Raw genomic sequence first — 24851 nt, 5'->3', positions numbered from 1 at the left:
CAGCATAGAGAAGAACAAAGACCTACTTCCCTTGTTAGACTTAAATGATATTCAAAAAGCAGCAAGACTTAAAAGTGATTGCAGGCCCGCACATAGTTAGTTTTGTATATATTTGCTTATATTTCAAGTGAACAAATTTACATATTATACAGAGAGAAAGAAAACAACAACAAATTGGTATAAATGTCATAGTTTTTAATTGACATTAACTATAAAAATATTAAAATGACTGGAAACTAAAATATATGGGCTCTTTTAAAAATATTTACACTTGTATACATTTTATACTTATTTTAAAAGTTACATGAATGTCTCATCTGATATATATAGTATTATGCATTCATCTCAGCCAGGACACATTGATTGCTCACTTTCTTGATGAGAAGCAGCTTATTTACAGTTTGCTGAAAATTCAGACGCCAGTCTAGTAGATGCTTGTGAACCACTATAGTATGAGTGGGCAAATACTCTAATTTAATAGCATCTATGTCTGACATGAACTAAAACATTCTAAACTCAATAGGTGAGTTACATAAAGCAGATGTAAATGTGGCCATATAGTTAAAATAAATTAAACTACTTTAGCCTAGAAGCTTCTGCTCAAACCTATTCCTGATTGTCATAAACTTTGATTATAAATTGAATTGGTTTGCCTGTAGAAAATGACCAACCACTAAAATGACTTTAATAAAATCTTGTATTTTTCCTTCCCAGTATATGTAGCCACAGCCTCTTCTTCAACACATTTTATATTCCTATCTCTAAAACATTAGAAGAAGAAATATCAGGCAGCTAATGGTTTATGGTTTAATTCATTTTGTTCTTTTGCTTGAATGAAGAAAAATAAATTTCTTCAACGTTTTATGTTACTATAGCATTTTTACGTTAGAAGAACGTATTGTAATTTCTTTTTCATTTCAAAACTATTCCAGTACCCAGGTACCTTTGAAAGGATAAGAATTTTAGGAGAATCAAATCATATGGAAAACAGTAAATTGCTTTGTTATTAAACAAAATCTCTCTTTGAAAGTAATGACTTCACCTTTGTTTTTATTAATAAAATAACTTTTATTAATATATGATTTGTTACAAACATAGGCTCTATTTCTAATGAAGAAAAAGATAACTTTGAAACGAAAAGATTTAAATATTATGAAATGAAAAGCACCAGAGAAAAATATAATCCCGCTACTAAACACAGTCATATAACGAAGTCTGCATAGGCTTGTGAAAGGATTATTTAGTAACAGCAATTTATGTATTTATTGGTTTTAAATCCTAACTTTTTTCCTTAGCTTGCATTACCACTTCCAGATAATGTATGTAATCAGGATGCTAAATTCAATAGAATCCATTTAAAAAAAATAGAAAGTGAATTCAACATTTAAAAGGTCAGAAACTAACCTTAGTTTAATTCTTAGGGAATTAATAATAATATTATAAAAATGGTACTGTATAGCAAAAATATGCAGTGCTGTACCACTATAAATAGACAATGAAGAACAACAAAATGCAGCCAATTTTTCTTCTCTTTTCATAGTACTCTAGACCATCTTCTTCATCTTCGTATGGTTTTCAGTGTTCACTCAAAATAAAATAAACAGTGAATAGTCCAGATCATCACTAATGCTGGATCCTGACTTATTTTTTTTGTCATGGGCCTGCCTATTTGTTTATTTAAAAGACTTATTTTTGCAGACCTTAGAATGAATTGATAACTTGGACATTTTCATTGACAATGCTGTTTCAATAGAATAAGGGTAGACAATCAGCTTGCATGTGTGAGACAGGGGTGGGTTTCAACCGGTTCGCGGCGGTCCCCGCGAACCGGTTGGTTGGCGAACCCGGAAGTAAGTAACTTCCGGGAACAGCGAAGGGCCCACCCGCCCGCCCTCCTTACCGGTCTTTGAAGGCTTCTGCGCTTCCACGCAGGCGCATGGCACATACAGCGCCTGCGCGATTCTCCGCGAGCAGCTGGATGGCACATACAGCGCCTGCGCGAGTCTCCGCGAGCAGCTGGAGCATCGCGCAGGTGCTAAGACGCATGTGTGAACGCGCGTGCACGAGGATGCCGCCGGCCCCGTTCCAACCGAACAGGTTGGAACGGGATTAGCAACCCACCCCTGGTGTGAGACTACATTAATATATGCTGAAATAATAATGTCTGTAGAAAAGGAAGGGAGAGGAGTAATGTGCTATATCATTTTCAAATTCTACTAAATTTTCAAGTCTAATTAAAAGTCTTGCAATTTCCTTATTAAGACTCTATAAGGCTTGGTTCCTTTCTACCTGCGAGGTGGCGCAGTGGTTAGAGTGCAGTACTGCAGGCCACTTCAGCTGACTGCTATCTGCAGTTCGGCGGTTCTAATCTCACCGGCTCAAGGTTGACTCAGCCTTCCATCCTTCCGAGGTGGGTGAAATGAGGACCCAGACTGTGGGGGCGATATGCTGACTCTGTAAACCGCTTAGAGAGGCCTGAAAGCCCTATGAAGTGGTAGATAAGTCGAACTGCTATTGCTATTATTTTTAGGATTATCTCTTCCAATACAATCAACCCGTTCAATGAAGTATTCATGAGAGATCAGGGGTGGAGAGCAGTAAGTTGTAATTATGGAACATCTTGGTGAGGTTAGCTTGGTCCTTGATGGTATTTCAAAAGGGTTTGAAGACTTGTCTTCTTTTAAATACTAGTTATACAGTCAGTTTACCACTTTGATTTTGTTCTTTTACTGGCTTTGGATAATGTTTATGCAGTTACTATTCATATATCTAATCTATTATACACACACACACACACACACACACACACACACACACACACACACACGTGTCACAGTTTTAAGGGAGCTCAAAGGCAAGTTTTTAAAGGTTTTTTTTCTTTTAAATTTCAAGTTGATTGGTTAGTAAATCTATTGCTTAGTAAATAATAATTAGAAAGTAATAATAATATACTAAATTTATATGTTCTACAGCTCCTATGATTCTGGGATGTTTATAATATATACTTTGGGCAATATATAGTATATAAGTATATTGTAAATAAATATCAAAACACCATCAAATGCAGTTTTTTCTTCATTTTTTAAAATAAACTAAGCCTTGTGAAAGCAAAGCAAACATACCTTATTTCATTTTTGTAAACAGCAAGAATAAAATTGAAAGGGGAATATATATTTTTTAAATAGAAAGCTAACCATATGTATTATTTACAGTAACCAGGCCTCATTTTTTGAAGTCCAGTCTATAACTAGCAAAATAATAGGGAGCTAGACCAGAGACCCTATCATATATGAAAGCTTTCATGTGGACGAAAACATCTTTTGAAGTGGTCTTTAATTCAGATGAATCCTAGTTCTAAATGTATTGTCATGTTTAATATATCAATTGGCTTCTGTCAGAAATTAAATAAGCCATTCCTTTCAAACTTTCAAATTCTTCCCATACTTATAATACCTACTATCTGATTAAATATTACATCTGCTTGATCTCTGTTCCAGGGCAATAAACTCAATCTTTGATTTTTATTTTGAGTTGGGGAAGGTGCATGTGACATAATTTAAAATCCTTCTTTAATTCTACACCTTAAACTCAGAGAAAAATGTTCTCAACACAATTACACAATTATAAGTTACACTTAATCTTGCATTTTCCATTACATATCTGAAACTTTACGCTTCTTAAAAGAACGGCTATTAACTGTAACCATTAACTGATCAGCTATTGGCACTTTTGTCCCAATCAGTATTTCTCTTCTACATAAATTATGTACCGCAAAATATCTGTGAAAAATGTTACATAGGTCTCCAAAAATCAGATTGCTGCTTTTTGCTGTCCCCATTTCCCCCTGCAAAATCCAGCTGGATTTTGAATCCCAATCCTACATAATTTTTTCACATGTATTTTTTCACAGATATTGTTCCAAGGGGAAAAACTTTATGTCGAAATCGGACCTTGACTATGTAATGAAAACAACTTCTCATTTGTTGAGACTTGACCCATTAAAGTAAGTCTTCTACTATCAGTGCTATCGGACTGTTATAAATAATAAATTATTTCATCCTAGTTCACATATTAGAAATAATAAGAAAAAGTCCATTATGTATAAGAGAACTAGTAATATAAGACTTGTCTTAAACAACTAAGGGAAAATATGAGACTGAATACAACTACTGTTAGAAAATCAAAGAAAGTAAAAGGATTGCTGAATTTTGCACAAAATTCAATACAATATAGAATGCTCTAGTTATAATTCACTGAAAAATGACATAGTAATATTGCTAAATTGCCTTTTGTGCAACTTTACTGAACTAGGAAGAACTCAATTTGGATATTAAGGTATAACACACACAGGAACAATAGTATACTCCTGAATATATCATACAGCATGGATGTATTCTCCATGTTTTCAGTTAACTGGGACAGCTAGGCTCAGGGATATGGGTAACACCCCTCAAATCTCAGTAAATTATTCCTTGGTTTTAGCCAGAATCTATTCTATAACATTGTTTGTCTATCCATTCCGGTAATTCGGATGGGGGGGGGGGAGGCATTATTTCCTGAAAAAAACTGAAAGGCATGTGCCGAGGTGGTGTAGTGGTTAGGGTGCAGTACTGCAGCCCACTTCAGCTGACTGTTATCTGCAGTTCAGCGGTTCTAATCTCACCGGTTCAAGGTTGACTCAGCCTTCCATCCTTCCGAGGTGGGTGAAATGAGGACCCAGACTGTGGGGGCGATATGCTGACTCTGTAAACCGCTTAGAGAGGGCTGAAAGCCCTATGAAGCGGTATATAAGTCTAACTGCTATTGCTATTGCTATGTGCCAAATATTGGATCCAGAATTCCAAAAGAAAAAAAGCTTTTTCAAAACATAGAAACTGGGAGATGAAAGCTATAAGCTGACGTATGTTTAATGAATATTTATTATATCTTCAATAAGAAGTCGAGAATGTAGGTTACATTGTTTTTATTTTTTTTCCCTTCATTTGCTTTCGCCCATTTTTTACATTTAATTAGATAAAGATACATATAAAGAAAATACTTTTTAACATACTAAAGCCAAGACTTCTTTTCCACATAGCAGCCTGGCAGTAATTCTGTAGATGTGTTTTTAATAGATTTTTCATGAATGTTTTAAAGTTTCTTTGAGTTTGCAACAATTCACTATTCTAGACAGTAAATACTGCAAGTATATTTTGACATGTTGTTGTCAAGATATAACTACCATACAAGTCAATATTCTGTTGACTTCTGCCTGCAATGCTCGCTTGTTTGACTGTTCTTTTCAGTTATGCTTATTTTTATTTTTATCATGAACCTTTGTCCTAGGAGTTTATTTCTCATGGGGGGAAAAGCAGAACTTTAAAAATGCTATTGTTTCAAAACAAAAATATTAAACTCAGATCTTCCCAGAAAACATTTATTATTATGTAGTATTAAAAAGATTATTGAAAGTTTTGGAGGCTTTAATGGACTAGTTAAAACTAGCACATATCTCAGAATTGTTTTCTCCCTTATATTTAAACCAAAAAATCATTCAGTTCTGTATATCAGTCTGAAAATCTGAGTATCAGCTTGCCTAACTTAAGCCAAGCTATTCTGGAATTTCATTATTTTATATTGTGGTTTTGGTGCTTGTTTTTTTCCCCTTGTGCCATCGCTGTGCTGAACAACTAATTTTCACAGTACTCTATGTTGAAGTATATTTACTTGTAGGCTATGTCTATAGTATTATTATTAGCCTTCTCTACTATTTGCTCTTATTGGTATCATTATTATGATTATTATTGCTCTGTTGTTTTGCAAGTACATGCTTTTGCACTGGAGACAAATTTCTTGCATGTCTAATTATACTTGGCCAAATGAAGTTTTCGAATAATGTACTGTATATTAAAGTAAGGAACAATCTGTTTCATTTTATGAAAACCATGGTTTTAAATAATTGTCCTGCACCTTGTTAATTACAGTAACTAGCACTGTCTGGGAGTAAGGTTTGCATAAAGCATAATGTTTAGTCTGCCAAGAGCGTTTTGAACAAAAATAACTATCAGGCAGTGTAAGTAGTCAACTGAGCATTTTTTGAACAGAACTTTAAAGACCATTGTTTCTGCCACATTAGTTCAATTACACACTGATTATTAGGACTGTGCAGTTTTCAGAAGGAGGAAAAATGGTTCATAATGTGCATGGGCACATATCAACAACTCTTTACTGTCTTTTGCTAAGTACTACAGCCATATCATGCAGTTAAACATACAAATATTTTAATTAATTCCTGATAGATGGTACATGAGCACATGTGTGCCCTAAAACATCTTTGTTCCTTCAGTGTTCATGTTTGTTCAAACCAAATCTATATCATGATGTTTATTGTGAGACAAAAATGGACTCCTTGACAGGATACAAGTGTAATAAATATACCATATACTCATGAATAGATCTGAGAACAAGTACTGCTAGCAGAAAAGCAAGATAGAAAATTGTTCCATGAAATTAATGAAGTACTTCCACCACAAAACCGCGCTCAACTAAACTGCGTCCGACTAAACCGCGTAGTTGACGTCATCAACAGGGCGACAACAGCGCGGAGACAGAAGCACGCTGTAAACCCTAAACCTAAAGTTAACCTCTAAACCTAAACCTAACCCCCCTAAACCTAATCCTAAACCTAATCCTAAACCTAACCCTTAACCTAACCCTAACCCTAACCCTTAACCTAACCCTAAACCTAACCCTAAACCTAACCCTTACCTTAAGAGCCAAGGTGGCGCAGTGGTTAAATGCAGCACTGCAGGCTACTGCTAGATCAGCAGGTCAGCGGTTCAAATCTCACCGGCTCAGGGTTGACTCAGCCTTCCATCCTTCCGAGGTGGGTAAAATGAGGACCCAGATTGTTGGGGGCAATATGCTGACTCTCTGTAAACCGCTTAGAGAGGCCTGAAAGGCCTATGAAGCGGTATATAAGTCTACTGCTATTGCTATTGCTATAAGTTGAATCGGCTTGCTTTCAAAGCGCTATTTAAAGCGCCCTTCTTTCTCCGCGCTGGCTGTTGTTGCCCTGTTGATGACGTCAGCGACACGGTTTAATCGGACGCGGCTTAGTCGAGCGCGGTTTTGACGGGTCACGGTTAGGAGTTACAAGCCAGGTTCCATAAGCTTGCCATCTTGACCTACATTTACTTATTATTGTTTCAAATGAAAACTCAAACTTTATACATTTCCAGATCTGATTTGATTAATTTTTTATGGTCCACGGCTTCTTTGCAACCATCTTCAAAATTCAAATTTGAGAGTCCCTACTTTGTTTCTCTAATTCTTTCTCGGTATCCAGCTTTCATAGCTGTACATTACCATTAAAGATAAAGGTTCCCCTCGCACATATGTGCTAGTTGTTCCCGACTCTAGGGGACTGTGCTCATCTCAATTTCAAAGCCAAAGAGCTGTCTGAAGACGTTCTTCATGGTCATGTGGCCAGCGTGACTAGACGTCGAAGGCGCATAGAATGCTGTTACCTTCCCACCAAAGGTGGTTCCTATTTTTCTACTTTCATTTTTACAATCTTTTGCTACGTTGGCAAAAGCTGGGACAAGTAATGGGAGCTCACTCCGTTACGTGGCGCTAGGGATTCGAACTGTTGAACTGCCAACCTTTCTGATTGACACGTTCAGTGTCTTAGCCACTGAGCCACCACATTAAATATTTTGATCTTTATCTTTATTCTTCATGCTCTTCTTCAAGCCCTAGAATTAATTTCCTCTTTACTTCTCCCACACAAAGTTCATATTTACTCATGAGTCCAAGAAAACAGCATTACAGCAGAGATTTTTGTGGATTTTTTGCTCATATATCTCTTAACTTTTTAAAGAACAACATTTTAACTAAGGAGCTGTGGACTCACTATATAATATGTTAAAGATATCACCCCTCTTGTTTTTAAATCTGCTTGGTATCCCCCTCCCATTTTTCAGTTGTCTCTTACAGCATGGTGTAATTCACATTTAACATTCGATGGCACAACTGAAGATGTACATACCTATTTTACATAATTTGGTGTTCCTACTAGTTAGGAATTTGAAATGAATGTATGCTTGTTCTTTATTTCTCTGCAAGTATAATCCCGTGGAGCATAGAATAGTGGCTGTATGTTCTTAACATGAAGTCTGTCCCCAGAATTTCTCAAGGAAAAAAAAAAATCTAATTTCTAAAATTTAGAGAAATTTGATTAGTGAAACAACCATTGGCAACGTGCTACTTTGAATCAGAGCAGTCATATAAAGTATGCTTTAACCTTGGGGAAAAAATCCCGATTTTTAGTTTATATGAAGTATCTTATGGCTATATTGCCATTGTAAATTCTGATATCACAGTAGAAATCTGAGGTATACCATAAATATCTGAACATACCTGGTATCTTTTAATTTCAGACTGAAGGTCAATGGGCCACTAGATGGCGAAAATGAGAATAAACCAAATTACTACTGTAATGAGAATTTACTGAACTTCTAAATGAGACACCGCAAAACCATTGTGGGTTTTGTTCTTAATCATTTGGAATACTGATTCATTATTGGGATATGTAAACAGAATACATTTGTTTAGATATTGCAGTTAGCCAGAAGTAAAGGTCTTCTATTGCCTCATGTTTCATTTTGCAACGGAAGAAGGAATCACTGAGCCAAAATAGAAATAGAAGCGCTTGGTCAGAGCTAAACATCAATGTAAAAATTCTCTATCATATATTTCAATTATTTGCATTTAAAATTATTGGAATTTACAGATAGTCCTCTACTTAGTGACCATTTAAAGTCAATCGAGAAGTCACTTTACAACCATATTAGTAATTTAACAACATTTAAGAGTGCGGCAAGTAAGTTCATGAAATGGGGAAAACCCACTTAACAACTATCTCGGTTAAATTTTGGACTCAATTGTGGTTTGAAGTTGAGGACTTTCTGTACCTATTTTTGAAACTGGACTTGCTCTAGAATAGCTTTACCCTAAGAAATAGATCTGATAGCTGAAGCACCCAAACGAAATCCCCACCTTCAGAAATGTCAAAATAAATTTAGTGAATTTGGGAGGGGAGAGAGACAAAAGCCATCAGGGCATCTTTAAATATATCATAACCAGAAAACCTGGTAGAGAGGTGGTTAGACATTTGGTCAACAAAAGAATAAGAAAAATGTTCAAGATGGATATAGAGGCAAGAGAAAAAGTGAATAAATTTTACCCAGAACACTTTATTACCAAACAGAGACAGCAAATAAAACTTTGCCTTACCCTTCATCAAAGGTTCTTAAGTAAACTTAGCAGTCTTGAGACAAGAGGACCTGTTTTATGAATTAACTGATTAGAACAGAAAGAAAAAGAAAAGAGAATTATCCTGAATGGCGAGAAGGAATATGTGTCCCTCAAGGATCTATTCTGGGATTGGGGCTTTTTAATTTATTCTTAAATGATCTTGAGTTGGGCATAAGCTTTTCCTGACCAAATTTGCAGATAATAAGCTACTTTATTTTAGTTGGTTAAATGTATGATTGTAAAGAGTTCTGTAAGGCACTTTTTGAACTGAGTGAATGGTTAACCAATTGGTTAAATAACCAATTAATGGTAATTTAAGTAAAGTAAATTGGGCACGTGGAAGCAAAAGTTCTTAATTTTATGTTTCTAGTTGTGGGTTTGAGATGTTTATAATCAGCAAGGGGGGAAAACCATAATAGCTAAATGAAGGGTAAAATGTTTAGAACATAGGAGGAAGGATATGATGAAGAGGTAAACGTAAATCATGCATTGTATGTAAAAAGTGAACAGAGAAACACATTTATCCTTTTGAACAGATATTTATCCTTTAGATATTAGGACCAAATGCCAGCCATTGAAATTGAATTAAAACAATTTCTAAACAAACATTACATAGCACATAAGTGGGAGTCATTATCCAAGAGATAGTGAAGGCCACTAACTTGGATGCATAAATTCATAGAGCCTACGTATTACAAGAAATTTTGGTTTTGAGAATGTTTTGTGAAAAACAAAATTGTGAAATAGGACAGGCTTTGGCCTGATCCAGCTGAGCTATTATTATGTACTGTAAATACTTTACTAAATGAATTATTATATCTATTTCTGATTTTTGATAAATTCAATAACAAAATCAGTGATGCTATAGGAAGCCTCCAGATGACAAATAGAAGTGGAAATGTGTAGCTAGCCTCTAGTATAAATTGGAATTACAAAGTAAGCCTTATATATTTGAAGAGGATAATATGAATCTTTTTAAACTTTTCTATTAACTATTAGTAGTAGTATAATAATAGTATAGTATAGAAAATAGTATAAGTAGCTATTTCCCCCTTTCCAAATCATCTATAGGAAGATAATAATCTCTGCATTTCCTGGCAATTAATTTTTGTAACCATGCCAAAAATGCAAACTCTTGATATTTCCGAAATAGTAATAAAAAAAAGGAATTCCCAAATCAATGTGGAAATAACAACTCGATTGTCTCTCTTATAGAAAATACAAGCAATGGTACCAGATAAAATGTTTATATTAACAAGACACGTAAAGACAACTTTGTCTAAAAGTTGTTTCAGTAGATTCCTTTCAAACATGTTATATTAAACCTATGTCCAGGATTTGGCTACATTCTAATCTTTTTCAATCTTTTTTCCAGTTATATTTTTTAATTTATTTGTTGATAATTGTTGTTGTTGTTGTTGTTGTTGATTAGTTTTGTATGCCGCCCACTCCCGAAGGACTCCGGGCGGCTCACAATAAACAGGGAAAGGGAAATAAATAAGACAATACAAAGAATTTAAAAATGCACAACATTCACAATTGAGGCGGGGCTGGATATTTCAACAGCCCCCAGCCTGTCGGAACAGCCAGGACTTGGTAGCTTTACGGAAGGCTGGGAGGGTAGTAAGGGTCCGGATCTCCACGGGGAGCTCATTCCAGAGGGCCGACGCAGCAACAGAGAAGGCTCTCCCCCGGGGGGTTGCCAGCCGACATTGGCTGGCCAATGGAACCTGGAGAAGGCCAAGCCTGTGAGATCGAATCGGTTTGTGTATAAATTGAATTTATATTGCCGCCTATTCGCCTATGACGACTCAAGGTGGCTTATAAACCTGAATGAAGCAAGGCCCAACCTCAGATCTAACAAACACAATAGTACTATGCTAATTCAGTCATGAAAAGACAGTTAATATTTGTTTACACCCCATTTCTATTCTGCCCTACCTTAAATGATTAAGAAGTTTAACAAAAGTAAAACCATAAATCACATCAATGCTAACACACTAATAAATTACATATGCAGTCCAGATCCACCATTTGTTGAAAAAGATATTCTTAATAGTGTTCCAAAAAGCAGGCAAAATGCGTTGCCCTTTACCTCATGATCTTATAACATTTATTTATTATAAAATATGGTAATATATTAAAAATGATTAATTGGCAGGAGGCGGTCTCTCAAGTACCCATGTCCGATACCATGTAGGCTTTAAAAGTAACGACTAATATGATGTAAACTTGTTTTTTAAAAGGCATCTTTGGTTTGCGTTAAAACAACTTCAACACACGCAATGTTCTGATTGCACCACAAACGCAGTAGTCATCCTTACCTTTCACAGAGGCACTGAGTTTTATAAATAGGAGCATGATGGTGTAGAATAATCATATCCAAGGACCAGTGGTGGGTTTCAAACAATTTTGGAACCTCTTCTGTAGGTGTGGCCTGCTTTCTGGGTCCACTGGTGGAACCTCTTCTAACCAGTTCGGTAGATTTGACGAACCGGTTCTACCGAACAGGTGTGAACTGGTAGGAACCCACCTCTGCCCTATCCGCTGCTTTTCCTGTTGTCCTTCTGGGAAAACTGCAAAAGGCGTTTTGCAACCTGCTATAAGTGTGAGTGGGTTGACAAGGGCAGATCGCAATCACGTGACTTTGGGAGTGAGGCAACAGCAGTAAGTTCAGGCACAGATCATAAGTCCCTTAGTTCAACACTTTTGTAGTTTTGAACAGTGACTGAACAAATGGTTGTTAAGTGAGGACTACGTGCATTTTTTTCCCTAAGTGCGCAGATGCTAGTAAAACTAAAAACATATTATTTAAATAATTCTATTTTTTCAACCCATACAATATAAGAGGTAGTAATATTTACAAGCATATTTAAAATGAGATGTTCATTGTAGCAAATTGTAATTAGAACTAAAATAATAATTTAGGGTTTAGCATTACTGTCCCCAAAGTGGGCCATGTTATGATATTCTCTAGAATCTAATTGGACAAAAAAGTTTTCCTTTATGGTGTGTCATTAATTTCTGCATTAATTTGGGCTGGAGCTTTTAGTCACAGTTTATGAAATAAAATCTCTGAACAGTTAAAAACTAATTCAGCTGGAGATTCCCACCGATAACATATTTCTGAAGGTTGAAACTTATCTCAAACTGCTGTATAAGTTATACCATTAATATTATCACTGTACCTAACCTTTGAAAATAAAATAATTTCTGTTTAAACTAATTTGGCTAAGATTCAATAGAATATGTTCTTCCTGGGTAAGTCCTGATTGATTGTAATTACTGATCAAGTCTGAGAAAATCTTGCTCTAAAAGTTTATTAGCCAGAGACGACATTATTAGAAACTTTCCTATATTAAATATATTATAATGCACAGCAGTGGCCCAGTAAATGTTCTAAAATTCAGGTGTCTAGGAAAAGCAAAAACAGCCCTAATATCCTTCAGAATCAATCCTGAATATGAAACTTTATACTGGACCAGAATGGGGATTTCATCAGAGACGGGTTTTTTTTTTATGACAACCATGCTTTTTATTCAGCTAACTGTTCATTGAAAATGACATTTCAATTTGGTAGATGTGACTCAAAAAGCCTTGTCACTGGGTCCAGCTTCTGAAGGAAATAATCCTATTCTGGACCTAGTTCTTCACACAATATAAATTGTTATACTAAACAAAAGACCACAGAAAGACCATTTTCCTATGATTCAGACTCAGTTCTTTTTCTTTTTCAACTATCTGTACAATTATATAAAAAAGGAAATCCTTGTATTTCTGGCCCTAAGGTAAGCTGTTTCCTTTTAAAGAACTAAAGCTATGTTTTCATTAACTCTTGTATACCTCTTTCAGAACATTAAAAGAACATATAAAACCCTCATGTTAATTGGGAATAGCTATCCATTAAGACTCATATGTCAGTTAAACAATAATTTACATCACAGGCCATCACTGTTATAATTATGTAAATTATTTAAGTTCATCCAATTGTCAGTTGTGATGTTATGATAAAAATTGACACGAATCATCCAGATTAATTTGACTGAAGCACATTGGGATGTATGGGGTGCCTGGACAGAAATTTCCCCTCTTGTTTCTGAAGTGAAGTCTGCTAAACTTATTCTGTCAAATAGAAAGTTCAGATTTAGGAAAACGTGTAAAGCATGATATCTGATATTGTGAGCTATTACTGGGAAATCCTGGAGCTTGTTAGTTTGAGTTTACACCAGTCGCCTGAAAGGTTTGACCCTAAGCCATGGAATATCTTTGGAATGTAAAACATGCAGAAGATCTTTGGAATAGCATTATGCATCTTCAGTTAGAATTAGAACATTTTATCTCTGATTGAACTAGTCTGTGGCCATAATAAGCAGAGGTGGGTTCCTACCTGTTCGCACCTATTCGGTAGAACCGGTTCATCAAATCTACCGAACCGGTTAGAAGAGGTTCCACCAGTGGACCCAGAAAGCAGGCCACACCTACAGAAAATTTTTGAAACCCACCCCTGGTCCTTGGATATGATTATTCTACACTATCATGCTCCTATTTATAAAACTCAGTGCCTCTGTGAAAGGTAAGGATGACTACTGCATTTGTGGTGCAATCAGAACATTGCGTGTGTTGAAGTTGTTTTAACGCAAACCAAAGATGCCTTTTAAAAAACAAGTTTATATCATATTCTTATGCATGCCAGTGCTGTGTGTGAGGTAATTTAAGGTGGTTCTGACAAGTGTCGTCGGCATCTTCATATCCGGTCACATGGGCGGCAAGCCGCTCCCATCCGGTCACATGGGCAGCAAGCCCCTCCCACAAAGGAAGCCACACCCACAGAGTAGGTTCGAACAATTTTTGAAACCCACCACTGATAATAAGGTAATCTGAATGTATCTGAACTCAGGACAACCATTATCACTGTGTATCGTGAGACAGAAAGGCAAATGATCCAAGTTGTAAAGTTAGTTTTCTAGTTTTCTATTCAGCAAATTTCCACAGCAAATACATTATGTACTTTCAGAAGGAAAGAAAGGGGGGCTACCTGCAGCAATTGAGTGTATATGCATCCCCACGTTTTCCTCCGAGTAAAAATTCAGAGCCTTAGAGGGCAAGGAATCTTTTCATTTTCCCTGCAGTTGTATATCTTGACACCTCCACACAAATAAAAGGATAATTTATGGCTGCATAAATTGTGAAATTTGAGGAAAGCAAATTTAAAGGTCATTTTTGTTCCCGGTACCACATTTTAAACTTCTTTGGATTCTTAACTGGATTTAAAATAATGCAACCTCTAACATACTCACAAATAAAAGTCAAAGCAAGACAATATATAAATATTCATGAAATTATTGAGACAGCCAAGAATATTAAGGATGGCTTCTTTGCTTCAGAGTCTCTCATATTTCAAGGCCACATAATATAATTCATGCAGATAAGTATTTTGCCTTTTCTTACTCTGAAGTAAGGCTTAAATTAAAGATTACAGCCTGATTAATTTAACAAGGGTGGGACTTTTGGGGTGGGTGGGTTATATTCTGTTTACTATCTGTATATATTCCTCTTGGTCTGTAAAATGATATCATGGTATAATGAAAGCAGGGATATTAAAAAATTGCAGCCCAGTGTTGGGGAAGAGCTGTTAAGAATCTCTTATCAGTTTATAGATACCAATAATGCCTGGACATCATATTTCTAGCCTTCAAAGTTATATTTTATCTGGCTTGCCATAATTAGAACTAGTGCTGTTCCTTTTACCTAAATGTTTATGCAGATAAAGACAAATTTGTATGGTTGAAAGTTCTGTAGTTATGGAAATGACCAATATAATGTTCATTTGAAACAAATGTGACATACTGATACTGGGTTTTATAGAGGGAAAAGGCACATTTTTTACCAACTCCATGGATGAAATTTATGATATTCAATCTGCCATAAATAAGACCCAAATTTTATTTTCTATCTTGGGCATCCAGTAGCTCATTCCTATCATTTATACCCTCTATGTATATTGTTTTGTTTCAACCAGAGAAACTTTAATATCACAACTGGAAAGTATATGTACAGAGCAGCAAAAATTGTTCGAACGTACTCTGTGGGTGTGGCCTCCTTTGTGGGAGTGGCTTGCCGCCCATGTGACCGGATGGGAGTCTTGCCGCCCATGTGACCGGATATGAAGATGCCGACGACACTTGTCAGAACCACCTTAAATTACCTCACACACAGCACTGGCATGCATAAGAATAGGATGTCAACTTGTTTTTTAAAAGGCATCTTTGGTTTGCGTTAAAACAACTTCAACACACGCAATGTTCTGATTGCACCACAAACGCAGTAGTCATCCTTACCTTTCACAGAGGCCCTGAGTTTTATAAATAGGAGCATGATAGTGTAGAATAATCGTATCCAAGGACCAGTGGTGGGTTTCAAAAAATGTTGGAACCTCTTCTGTAGGTTTGGCCTGCTTTCCGGGTCCACTGGTGGAACCTCTTCTAACCGGTTCGGTAGATTTGATGAACCGCTTCTACCGAATAGGTGTGAACTGGTAGGAACCCACCTCTGGTACAGAGACAGCCCAAGAAAGTTGACACTAAATGAGGATCTGTCTGCTATGTCTACTGTTCTGTCCTGCTAAGTACTCTCCTATACCCACTTTTTCCCTAGTAGCAGCAGCACCACTAATATGTAGCTGGCCACCATCCCAAAGATATCAATGAGGGGTTCATCAGTTCTGATGCCACAATTCATTACTCCAATGACTCATATGGAGTGAGCCTCATACCACAACCAAAAAGCCTATATTTCTCTTTGCTTTGGGGGCACTGAAGCAACAGCTCTGGTAAGGGACATGGGACACTTCACTGGCCAACCCGATTGGTCGCTCAGAGAAGATTCTTGGTTTCACCCCAATAGTTGGTATAGCATTGTCATGCAGTTTTCAATACAAGCTTAAAGTGGGGGAAAATAATAAAATTATTGTAAAATTATTGAGAAAGATAGATGTTGCTAAGCTTTGTATTCTGAAACAACGGATATGAATTAATACTTTTAATCAAAGCGCAACACAAATATTTAATTTCAGATTATTAGAATCTCCTGCTATATGATTTTTATATGGTTGAAATAATATTAAATGATTTCTCTATTCATATTGTAATAAATTTAAATGGAAAATTAGGCACACAGAACATTTATAGGATAATTATTTTTTTTCCTCTTTAATTTTTTTGTAAGCCGCCCGGAGTCCTTCGGGATTGGGCGGCATATAAATGTGTCTAATAAATAAATAAATACATAAATACATACATACATACATACATACATACATACATACATACATACATACATACATACATACAATAATTATAGATAGTATTACATCTTACAGTATGCTTTAAAATTTGTTAACCCTTTTGAATTTTCAGAATTTTTGCATATAATATAATCTGAAACTAGAGAACCGAATTAAACACATTTGAAATATTTGACTCTAATTTCCCTTTCAAATGAACTGATAAATCACATACTTTGTTATATGTAGCATTATTCTCAATAAAGATATAAAAAATATAATGCTTTTGGCCTAAGTTTACCAAACTTGTGAACTATATATCAGAGCTCTGTATTACTCAATTACTGTTCATTTCATAATGACCAATTTATTGCCTTAAGGTACAGTAAGCTGCACTTTACATTTAGGTTACACGTGTAATAATTCAAGAAATAATGCTGGAAGCACAAAGGCTGTGAATGTTACTACAGCAATCTGTCTTCCCTGACAATAAAATGTGTTGATTGGATCACTTCTAAAATTTAACAATTATATCATCTTCTTGCTTATTGCATGTGACTCCAGCATTCCCTTATGGACAATATGTATCATTGGAATAGAGAAAATCTAATAAAAACATTGTGCCAGGCATGTACCGTCCACAATATGTAAATCATGCTTAGGCAATTTGATTTATATTGTCAATATATTAACAAACTGTTTCCTGAATATCACGTAAGAGCCGAGGTGGTGCAGTGGTTAGGGTGCAGTACTGCAGGCCACTTCAGCTGACTGTTATCTGCAGTTCAGCGATTCAAATCTCACCGGCTCAAGGTTGACTCAGCCTTCCATCCTTCCGAGGTGGGTGAAATGAGGACCCAGACTGTGGGGGCGATATGCTGACTCTGTAAACCGCTTACAGAGGGCTGAAAGCCCTATGAAGCGGTATATAAGTCTAACAGCTATTGCTATTGCTAAGTAAGTATTCCTATGTGCCTAAATGCAGGTACAAAACTGACAATCCAATGAAAAGTGAAAATTAGGTTTCATTCCTCCATTCCACTTAAAACAGTGAAGAAGCAATTCTTTTAACTGTATAATGTTTTTATATTTTCAGGCTTTCATATCGGACTGGTCAAGACACATCCAATTGTGACACATGTAGGAATAGTGCGTGCATAATCTATAGGTAAGTAACTTCTCACATTTCCCCTTTTCAAATCGGATAAAATGATTTTACTCAGTAATAGAACCTGCATGCAAGCCACTGTTTTAAATTGGTATTTCAGCATGAATGCTCTTAAGAACAGGAAATTAATGTTTACTGTACTATAAAGCCAATTTATGAGGTATTTAAATACTGGAAAGAAGAGAAATGAGATGATGATAGTGGTGTGCATTAACTTGTACAATCATAGAATAGAAATTTGTAGCAAGTACTTCATCAAAATAACTTTTTTTTCATTTAAATAACATTATGTCTACAATAAAAAAATTGAAAACATGTAACAGTGGAAATTATGGCTACGCTGAATATTACTTTTTTAAAAAGGTACACAGCATATACTTAGCAATAGCAGTTAGACTTATATACCGCTTCATAGGGCTTTCAGCCCTCTCTAAGCGGTTTACAGAGTCAGCATATTGCCCCCAACAACAATCTGGGTCCTCATTTTACCCACCTTGGAAGGATGGAAGGCTGAGTCAACCCTGAGCCGTTGAGATTTGAACCGCCGAACTGCAGAACTGCAGTCAGCTGAAGTAGCCTGCAGTGCTGCATTTAACCACTGCGCCACCTCGGCTCCATTATACTTGCAATGTATATAGCCTAGAAATGGAATGTCTTAAATGAATGTACACAGAACTGGTCAAAAAAGTTCCAGAAGCATATTTCCCATAGTCACGCAATTACCATTTGGGACTTTCACAGCTTCTGGCAAGCAAAGTCAATGGGAGAAGGTCACAAAAGGTGTCCATGTGATGTCATGCTTAATGACATTGCAGGATTCGCTTAATGAGAGCCATCACTAAGCAGCACTGTCCTGTGACATTGTGCTTCAAAACTGTGTTATTCAGCAACAAATTCTGATCCCAATTTACATAGTTAACTGACGACTACCTGTAATAGATTTATGTATTGACATGCCTTTGTAAATCTCTAGAAATCGGAAAAGTAGCAAGCTGGTAGAAGCATAGATTTTAAGTATTCTTCACAAAAGTAGAATAAGTGGATAAATGTACATACTGTATTTTTTGGAGTATAAGACGCACTCCCCCCCCCTAAAAGAGGCTGAAAATTTCGATGCGTCTTATACTCCAAATGTACTTCTGCTCATCCACCGGCCCCCACCTTTTGGCCTCTGCACGTCTACTTCCTGGCTGCAGAGATCGCCACAGACAATGGCTTTTGTTTTTGGGTTCCGCGCATTGCGTTTTCAGCCTCCAAACACTCTGTTTGAAACCGATTCAAGGCTGCTGGAATTACCAGAGCACATCGCCACCTCTGCGCATTGCATTTCCGGCCTCTGCACATTGCATTTTAGGCCATCGCATGCCCCGTTTTTTACCTCTGTGTGTCGTATTTTGGGGCATCAATCGGCAGCAATGTGCTTTGGCGATCCCCACAGACTTGAACGGGTCTGAAACGGAGTGTTTGGAGGCTGAAAACGCAAGGCATGGAGGCCTATATTCTGGAACAGCTGCTGCCTTGTCTTACCGCTTCCGTGCTTCACCTGCTTTACTAACCGGAGTAGCATTTATATCACCTTATAGCAGTATATTGTTACATGTTATCATCTTTATAATGACGAGAATGCTGCACATTATATTTTTTAAACAGTCTTCTGGAATAATTAGTGACTAAAATTTGTTATATTAACTGGGAAACCTACGTAGTAGTTGTTGCCAGAAATAATGTAGGATGTTTTGGGATACAAGGACTACATTTCTAAGCATTTTTGTGCCACATCTTTTGCTGTCTGTTTGCATAATCCATCAAGCATAAATTGGTGCAGTATCGATTGAGCTGCAGAGTCTAATGCCATCTTATTCATTCTCCTGTGTAATGCATGCCATTAATGAGATGAGGTGTTTGACTTCAAAAGTTCTTAAGGAATAAATTGGCTTTAGGTGAATTTTACTCCATACTTTTCAATTGTGTATAAGCAACGAATGTTTTGGACTATACAATTGTGCTTTAGCAATTAAGTTTTGCATAAATGTTTTTTTAACTGATACAAGCTAAATACTGCGATTGTAAGAATCCTGAAATATTGTGCATGGAAAGCCATACAGATAATCCTTGTGCTACAATGGCAGTTGAGACTAGATGTGTCATTACTAAGTGCCAGTTATAAAATAAAATGATTGCTAAAATCAAGTTCTGGTTGCTAAAACCAAGATGTGCCGTTCATTATGCAGGAAGTGGTGGAAGTCCCAAATAATGAGCTCGGGGGGGGAGGGGGGTAACACGGAGTGGGGGAGGACCTGGGAAATTGGTGCAGGCTATCTGAGCACAAGAAAACCAAGAGAGTGAATGGCATAGCTGGACACAAGTCCAGAAATCCTGGGGGTGGATGGCACAGCAGGGCATGAGCATTAGAAGTATGGGGTATATAGGGCCTGGTGTAAGCACAGTAAAGCGAGGGGACTTACCATAGAATTGGAACCTTCCCTGATGGCTTCCTATTGACTTTGCTTGTGGGAAGCCAGCAAGGAAGAATTTGGTTGACAATCCTGCAGGACTCAGCAACTGTTTTGAGTGAGACCAGTTCCTAAGAACCTAAATCAAGATAAAATGACTGCAAGGGCTCTGTGACAACCAGAACTTTGTGAATCAGTCTGAAAATATCACTCATTTAGCACTGTTCGCTAAATGGTTGCTGAAGAGATGGTCAGTAAGAAAGGACTACCTATATTTACCGGTAGATGTTCATCAATGTTCCAAAATCCAGGAAGGAGAGATTCCTTATCCTTGTCCTTTTAAAGAACTATCATTCCATGGACCTTATTTCCATTGGTCAGCAGCCTAAGATATTAAATGGCTACATTTTGTGATATAGCAATAGCAATAGCAGTTAGACTTATATACCGCTTCATAGGGCTTTCAGCCCTCTCTAAGCGGTTTACAGAGTCAGCATATCGCCCCCACAGTCTGGGTCCTCATTTCACCCACCTCGGAAGGATGGAAGGCTGAGTCAACCTTGAGCCGGTGAGATTTGAACCGCTGAGCTGCAGATAACAGTCAGCTGAAGTGGCCTGCAGTACTGCACCCTAACCACTGCGCCACCTCAGCTCTATAGTAACTATATACTATAGTTACTGTCAGTAGTGTGTGGGCATGGGTGTGTTTCAGTGGTGGGTTGCTCATCCCGTTCCAACCGGTACAATTGGAACGGGGTCGGCGGCATCCTTGTGCACACGCGCAGTTCACGCATGCATCTTAGCGCCTGCGTGATGCTCCAGCTGCTCACGGAGAATCGCGCAGGTACTGTATGTGCCATGTGCCTGCGTGGAAGCGCAGAAGCTTTCAAAACCGGTAAGGAGCGCGGGCAGGCGAGTGGGCCCTTCGGCGTTCCCAGAAGTTACTTACTTCTGGGTTCACCAACCAACCGGTCCGCGCGGACCAGTTGAAACCCACCCCTGGTGTGTTTTAAACAAAGATAGAAACAGAAGGGTAGGCTCTTCCCTCCCTCCTTCTCCTTCTCTCCTTCCCTCCTTCCTTTTCTCCTTCTCTCCTTCCTTTCCCCCTTCCTTTCCTCCTTCCTTCCCCCCTTCCTTCTCTCCTACATTCCCTCCTTCCTTCCCTCCTTTCTTCTCTCCTTCTCTCCTTCCTTCCTTCCCTCCTTCCTTCTCTCCTTCTCTCCTTCCTTCCCTCCTTCCTTCCCTCCTTGCTTCCCTCCCTCCTTCCCTCCCTCCTTCCTACCCCCCTTTCTTCTCTCCTTCCTTCCTTCCTCCTCTCCTTTCCCTTCTCTCCTTCCTGTTAATTTTAATTTTAATTTTTTTTTTTAAAATGTTATTGTCAATTCTAATTGGGTTTGTTTGGGATATTCTATTTAATTTTTTTAACTTTTGTATTATGTGTTTCTTTTAATGTTGTACGCCGCCCTGAGTCCTTGGGAGAAGGGCGGCATATAAATCTAATAAACCTAAACCTAAACCTCTTGAGTTATTTTTCCCCATTTCTTTCATGGAAAATACCCCCCATCTGCCACTAAGTTTCCCATGTTGGTATGTTTTAAAGGTGGAACTGGGGAGAGACCTTGGGAAGCAAACTATTCTCATCCTTTTTTTACTCTCAGATAGTATTTAGACTTGGGAGGAATTTAAGAGTGAAATGGACGCAGTTTGTCTTCCAGAGACTTCTGTTGCCATGCTTGTCCTAAAAAGCCCACAAAACTGGATTGGAAAAATCAGCTCTTCCCTTTCAATGATGTTTCACATTTTCTGGAGGACCTTTGGAAAGTCAGAAAGCTGATATAACTCCCAATCTCTCCAGTTTTGTGCAGCTGTGCCCCACAAAATCAGTCAAATCCTGTGTTACTTTAATAGCAAGTATTTTTTTCTTCTTTACTCTGGAGTAGCAACTATAATGATTTATACACTAGGTCACTCTATAACTCTTATTTTCTGGCTTATAGCAATTCTTTCCTCTTCCATTTCCATAGCATTTTCTTGGCAGATGCCATTATCAGAAGTGATGTCCATTTGCTAGGGGATAGAATACACTAATCAAGCGGTTTTCTTTGTTGCTACATGTTCTTGTGTGAATGCTAAAAATAAACTTTGGACTTAAATGGTTTCACAAGCAACCACAAGCTTGCGATCACTCTTCATCACTTTAGAAGTGACAGTTCTTCACTTATTGAATGAAGGACTGTCCATAAATTAATTATATGCCTTTCTTTATCTCTCGAAAAGGCCTTCTTTCTAATGTCATTTGGTCCATCAATGTATATTAAGGAACTGTTGTAATATATTTCATTCACTGATTTTATCCTTTCCTTTTTTCCAATTCCCTTTCCTACTATTTTATATGCATAATAGCTTAAAGTTACATTACAATAAAATCTTTCACATTTTATCCCAGCCTAAAAGTGACTTACATAAACTATACTGTAAATAAATTCAGAAATACATCCCATCCATGCAAGCTCTCAGGTTTATTTATTCAGATAATTATGTTTTTTAAAATATGTAAAATTCTTGGTGCATTACTTTTATTCATTGAAATAATAATTATAAATTAAACATAGTGCAGAATGATTGGCAGACACAATTAGCTGACTCAATCATATTGGGAATTCATAGTATGCAAGTAAATGTAATCATAGCCTAATTAATTTGGGAATTCAAATATTTCCTTAATGAACCTATTTCCTTTTTCTAGAAATAGTAAATATCAGTTGGGGGTCATATCAAGCAGTGGGAGTTAAAAACTGATTGAGAAAGTTCAAACTTTGCAGTTCAAACTTTATCCTACTGGAATAATTATCTATCTATCATCTATCTATCTATCTATCTATCTATCTATCTATCTATCTATCTATCTATCTATCATCTAAAGTGCATTAAAAATGAATTAAGTTTCAGCCATCTCTCATGTCTATTTTCCCTGCTTTGTTCATTTTGGCAGTATCTTCTCTGGCTGGGAATATGTAAAAACATCTAAATTTGATCCACCTTAGCATCATACATATCTTTCTGCATGTTTTTTCATATAAACAGTTCCATTTCTCCTCCTTTTTACCATCACTCTTCTATACACCTGTGTACGTGCACACATGTTAAGAAAAGCATGTTCATTCAGCAGAAGAAAAGTAGAGATCCAGGAAGAAATGTAATAATATACCTCCCTGCCTTAATGAAAAACAGATGGTGAGGTAGCATAAAGTGTGGGATGAGTCTATAGAATCATTGTTTGCCAACAACTACCAGTATTATATTTCAAGCCAAGTCAGTTACGTTGAAGCCCATTAGCAATAATATCCTTGAAAGATCGTATATAGGAATTCCTACATAGAGCAACGAAAGTATATGTTTATAAGTCATATCAGTGAACCTCTTTAAACTGATTTTAATGAAACTGACATACAGAAACAAAACCCAAACATCCTGGATTAATAAAACTTTTACTTTCGGAACTATCCAATTATATCCTCACATGCAATGTACAGCATAACTAAGGAAGTGAGATTCAGAAATCATGACATGCAATTATTATTTTTAAATCAAGATGACATCATGGATTCCTTATTCATGCTATATGGAAAAGTAGATAAAGTCCAATTAAAGTACATAACTGATAGAATATTGGGATTTTGAGTATTTAAATTTGTATGTTAATATCCAATTATTTGGGTAGAATGTTATTTTCTTATATAGGAACTCTTGTTTTCTGCTTTTCCTGAAAATTAGTTGGAAATTATGGCTTTGGATACTGCTGCTGAAAGAGGGAGAGAAAGGCACGCCAAAATCGTTGCTGGAGCACAGGGTTTAATTTAATTTCATTAATTTAATTAATTAGATTTATAGGCCGCCCAATCCCGGAGGACTCCGGGCGGCTTACACAGAACAAGAAAAGAAAACACATTAAAAAAAATAAAAAAAATTCTCCAACACGCATACGTTCAAATTGAGGCTGGACTCTACATAATAAGGTCAACAGCCCCAGGTCTGCTGGAACAGCCAGGTTTTAACAGCTTTTCTGAAGGCCATGAGGGTGGGGGAGGTCCGGACCTCTGGGGGCAGCTGATTCCACAGAGTCGGAGCAGCCACAGAGAAGGCCCTCCTCCGAGGCCCCGCCAGCCGACACTGTCCGGCTGACGGCGTCCTAAGGAGGCCCACCCTGTGGGATCTTATCGGCCGTTGGGAGGTACGTGGCAATAGGCGGTCTCGCAAATTAGGGGTTTCTAAAGTATAAAAAATATAGTACAATAAAGTAATTAAAACTAAACATGGGGTGAAGAATCTGGGGTTTTCAACAGTTCAAGTTAAATTACCATTAATGGTTAAATGATGGCTGTATGACCAATACTGAGTGATAATAGATTTATGGTTCAGCAACATCTGACGGTCTCAAGATTTCCACTTCTGAATATGATCCACCCACAAGAGACCAAGGAAATTGAGCTTGTGCTGAGTATCCATTTGCTCTCCAGTTAAGCCTTCTCTAACAAAGTAATTTATTTTCCTGTTAGTCTGCCTGGTTTGGTGCATTTTTATTTCTTAATCAGGTATTGGCTGTAGGTCTTTGTAGCAAGTCTTTCTTTGCAAATTTACCATTCTCATAGGT

General features: G+C 37.1%; 2 protein-coding genes across 5 annotated transcripts in view; one reads left to right on the top strand and one right to left on the bottom strand.

The window, feature by feature from the left end:
• DOCK1 (dedicator of cytokinesis 1) overlaps positions 1-24851 on the bottom strand; it is a 457702-nt gene that overhangs the window by 264062 nt on the left and 168789 nt on the right. The gene's annotated exons all lie outside the window — the stretch shown is intronic.
• INSYN2A (inhibitory synaptic factor 2A) overlaps positions 1-24851 on the top strand; it is a 59998-nt gene that overhangs the window by 24080 nt on the left and 11067 nt on the right. The window contains exons 4-5 of one of the 2 annotated variants that reach the window (XM_087725979.1): positions 3911-4003; positions 17676-17747. In XM_087725979.1, the coding sequence (XP_087582105.1) occupies positions 3911-4003; positions 17676-17747 (165 nt within the window). The remainder of the gene's footprint in view (positions 1-3910; positions 4004-17675; positions 17748-24851) is intronic. The other variant, XM_014073038.2, reaches the window with a different exon arrangement.

Source organism: Thamnophis sirtalis, unplaced genomic scaffold, assembly GCF_051295495.1.
Source record: "Thamnophis sirtalis isolate CommonGarterSnake01/CBP01778 unplaced genomic scaffold, rThaSir2_p1.2 scaffold_11, whole genome shotgun sequence".
NCBI classification, from domain to species: domain Eukaryota; kingdom Metazoa; phylum Chordata; class Lepidosauria; order Squamata; family Natricidae; genus Thamnophis; species Thamnophis sirtalis.
Note: the sequence above shows the minus strand (reverse complement) of the source record. Positions and strands in the feature narration are given on the sequence as shown.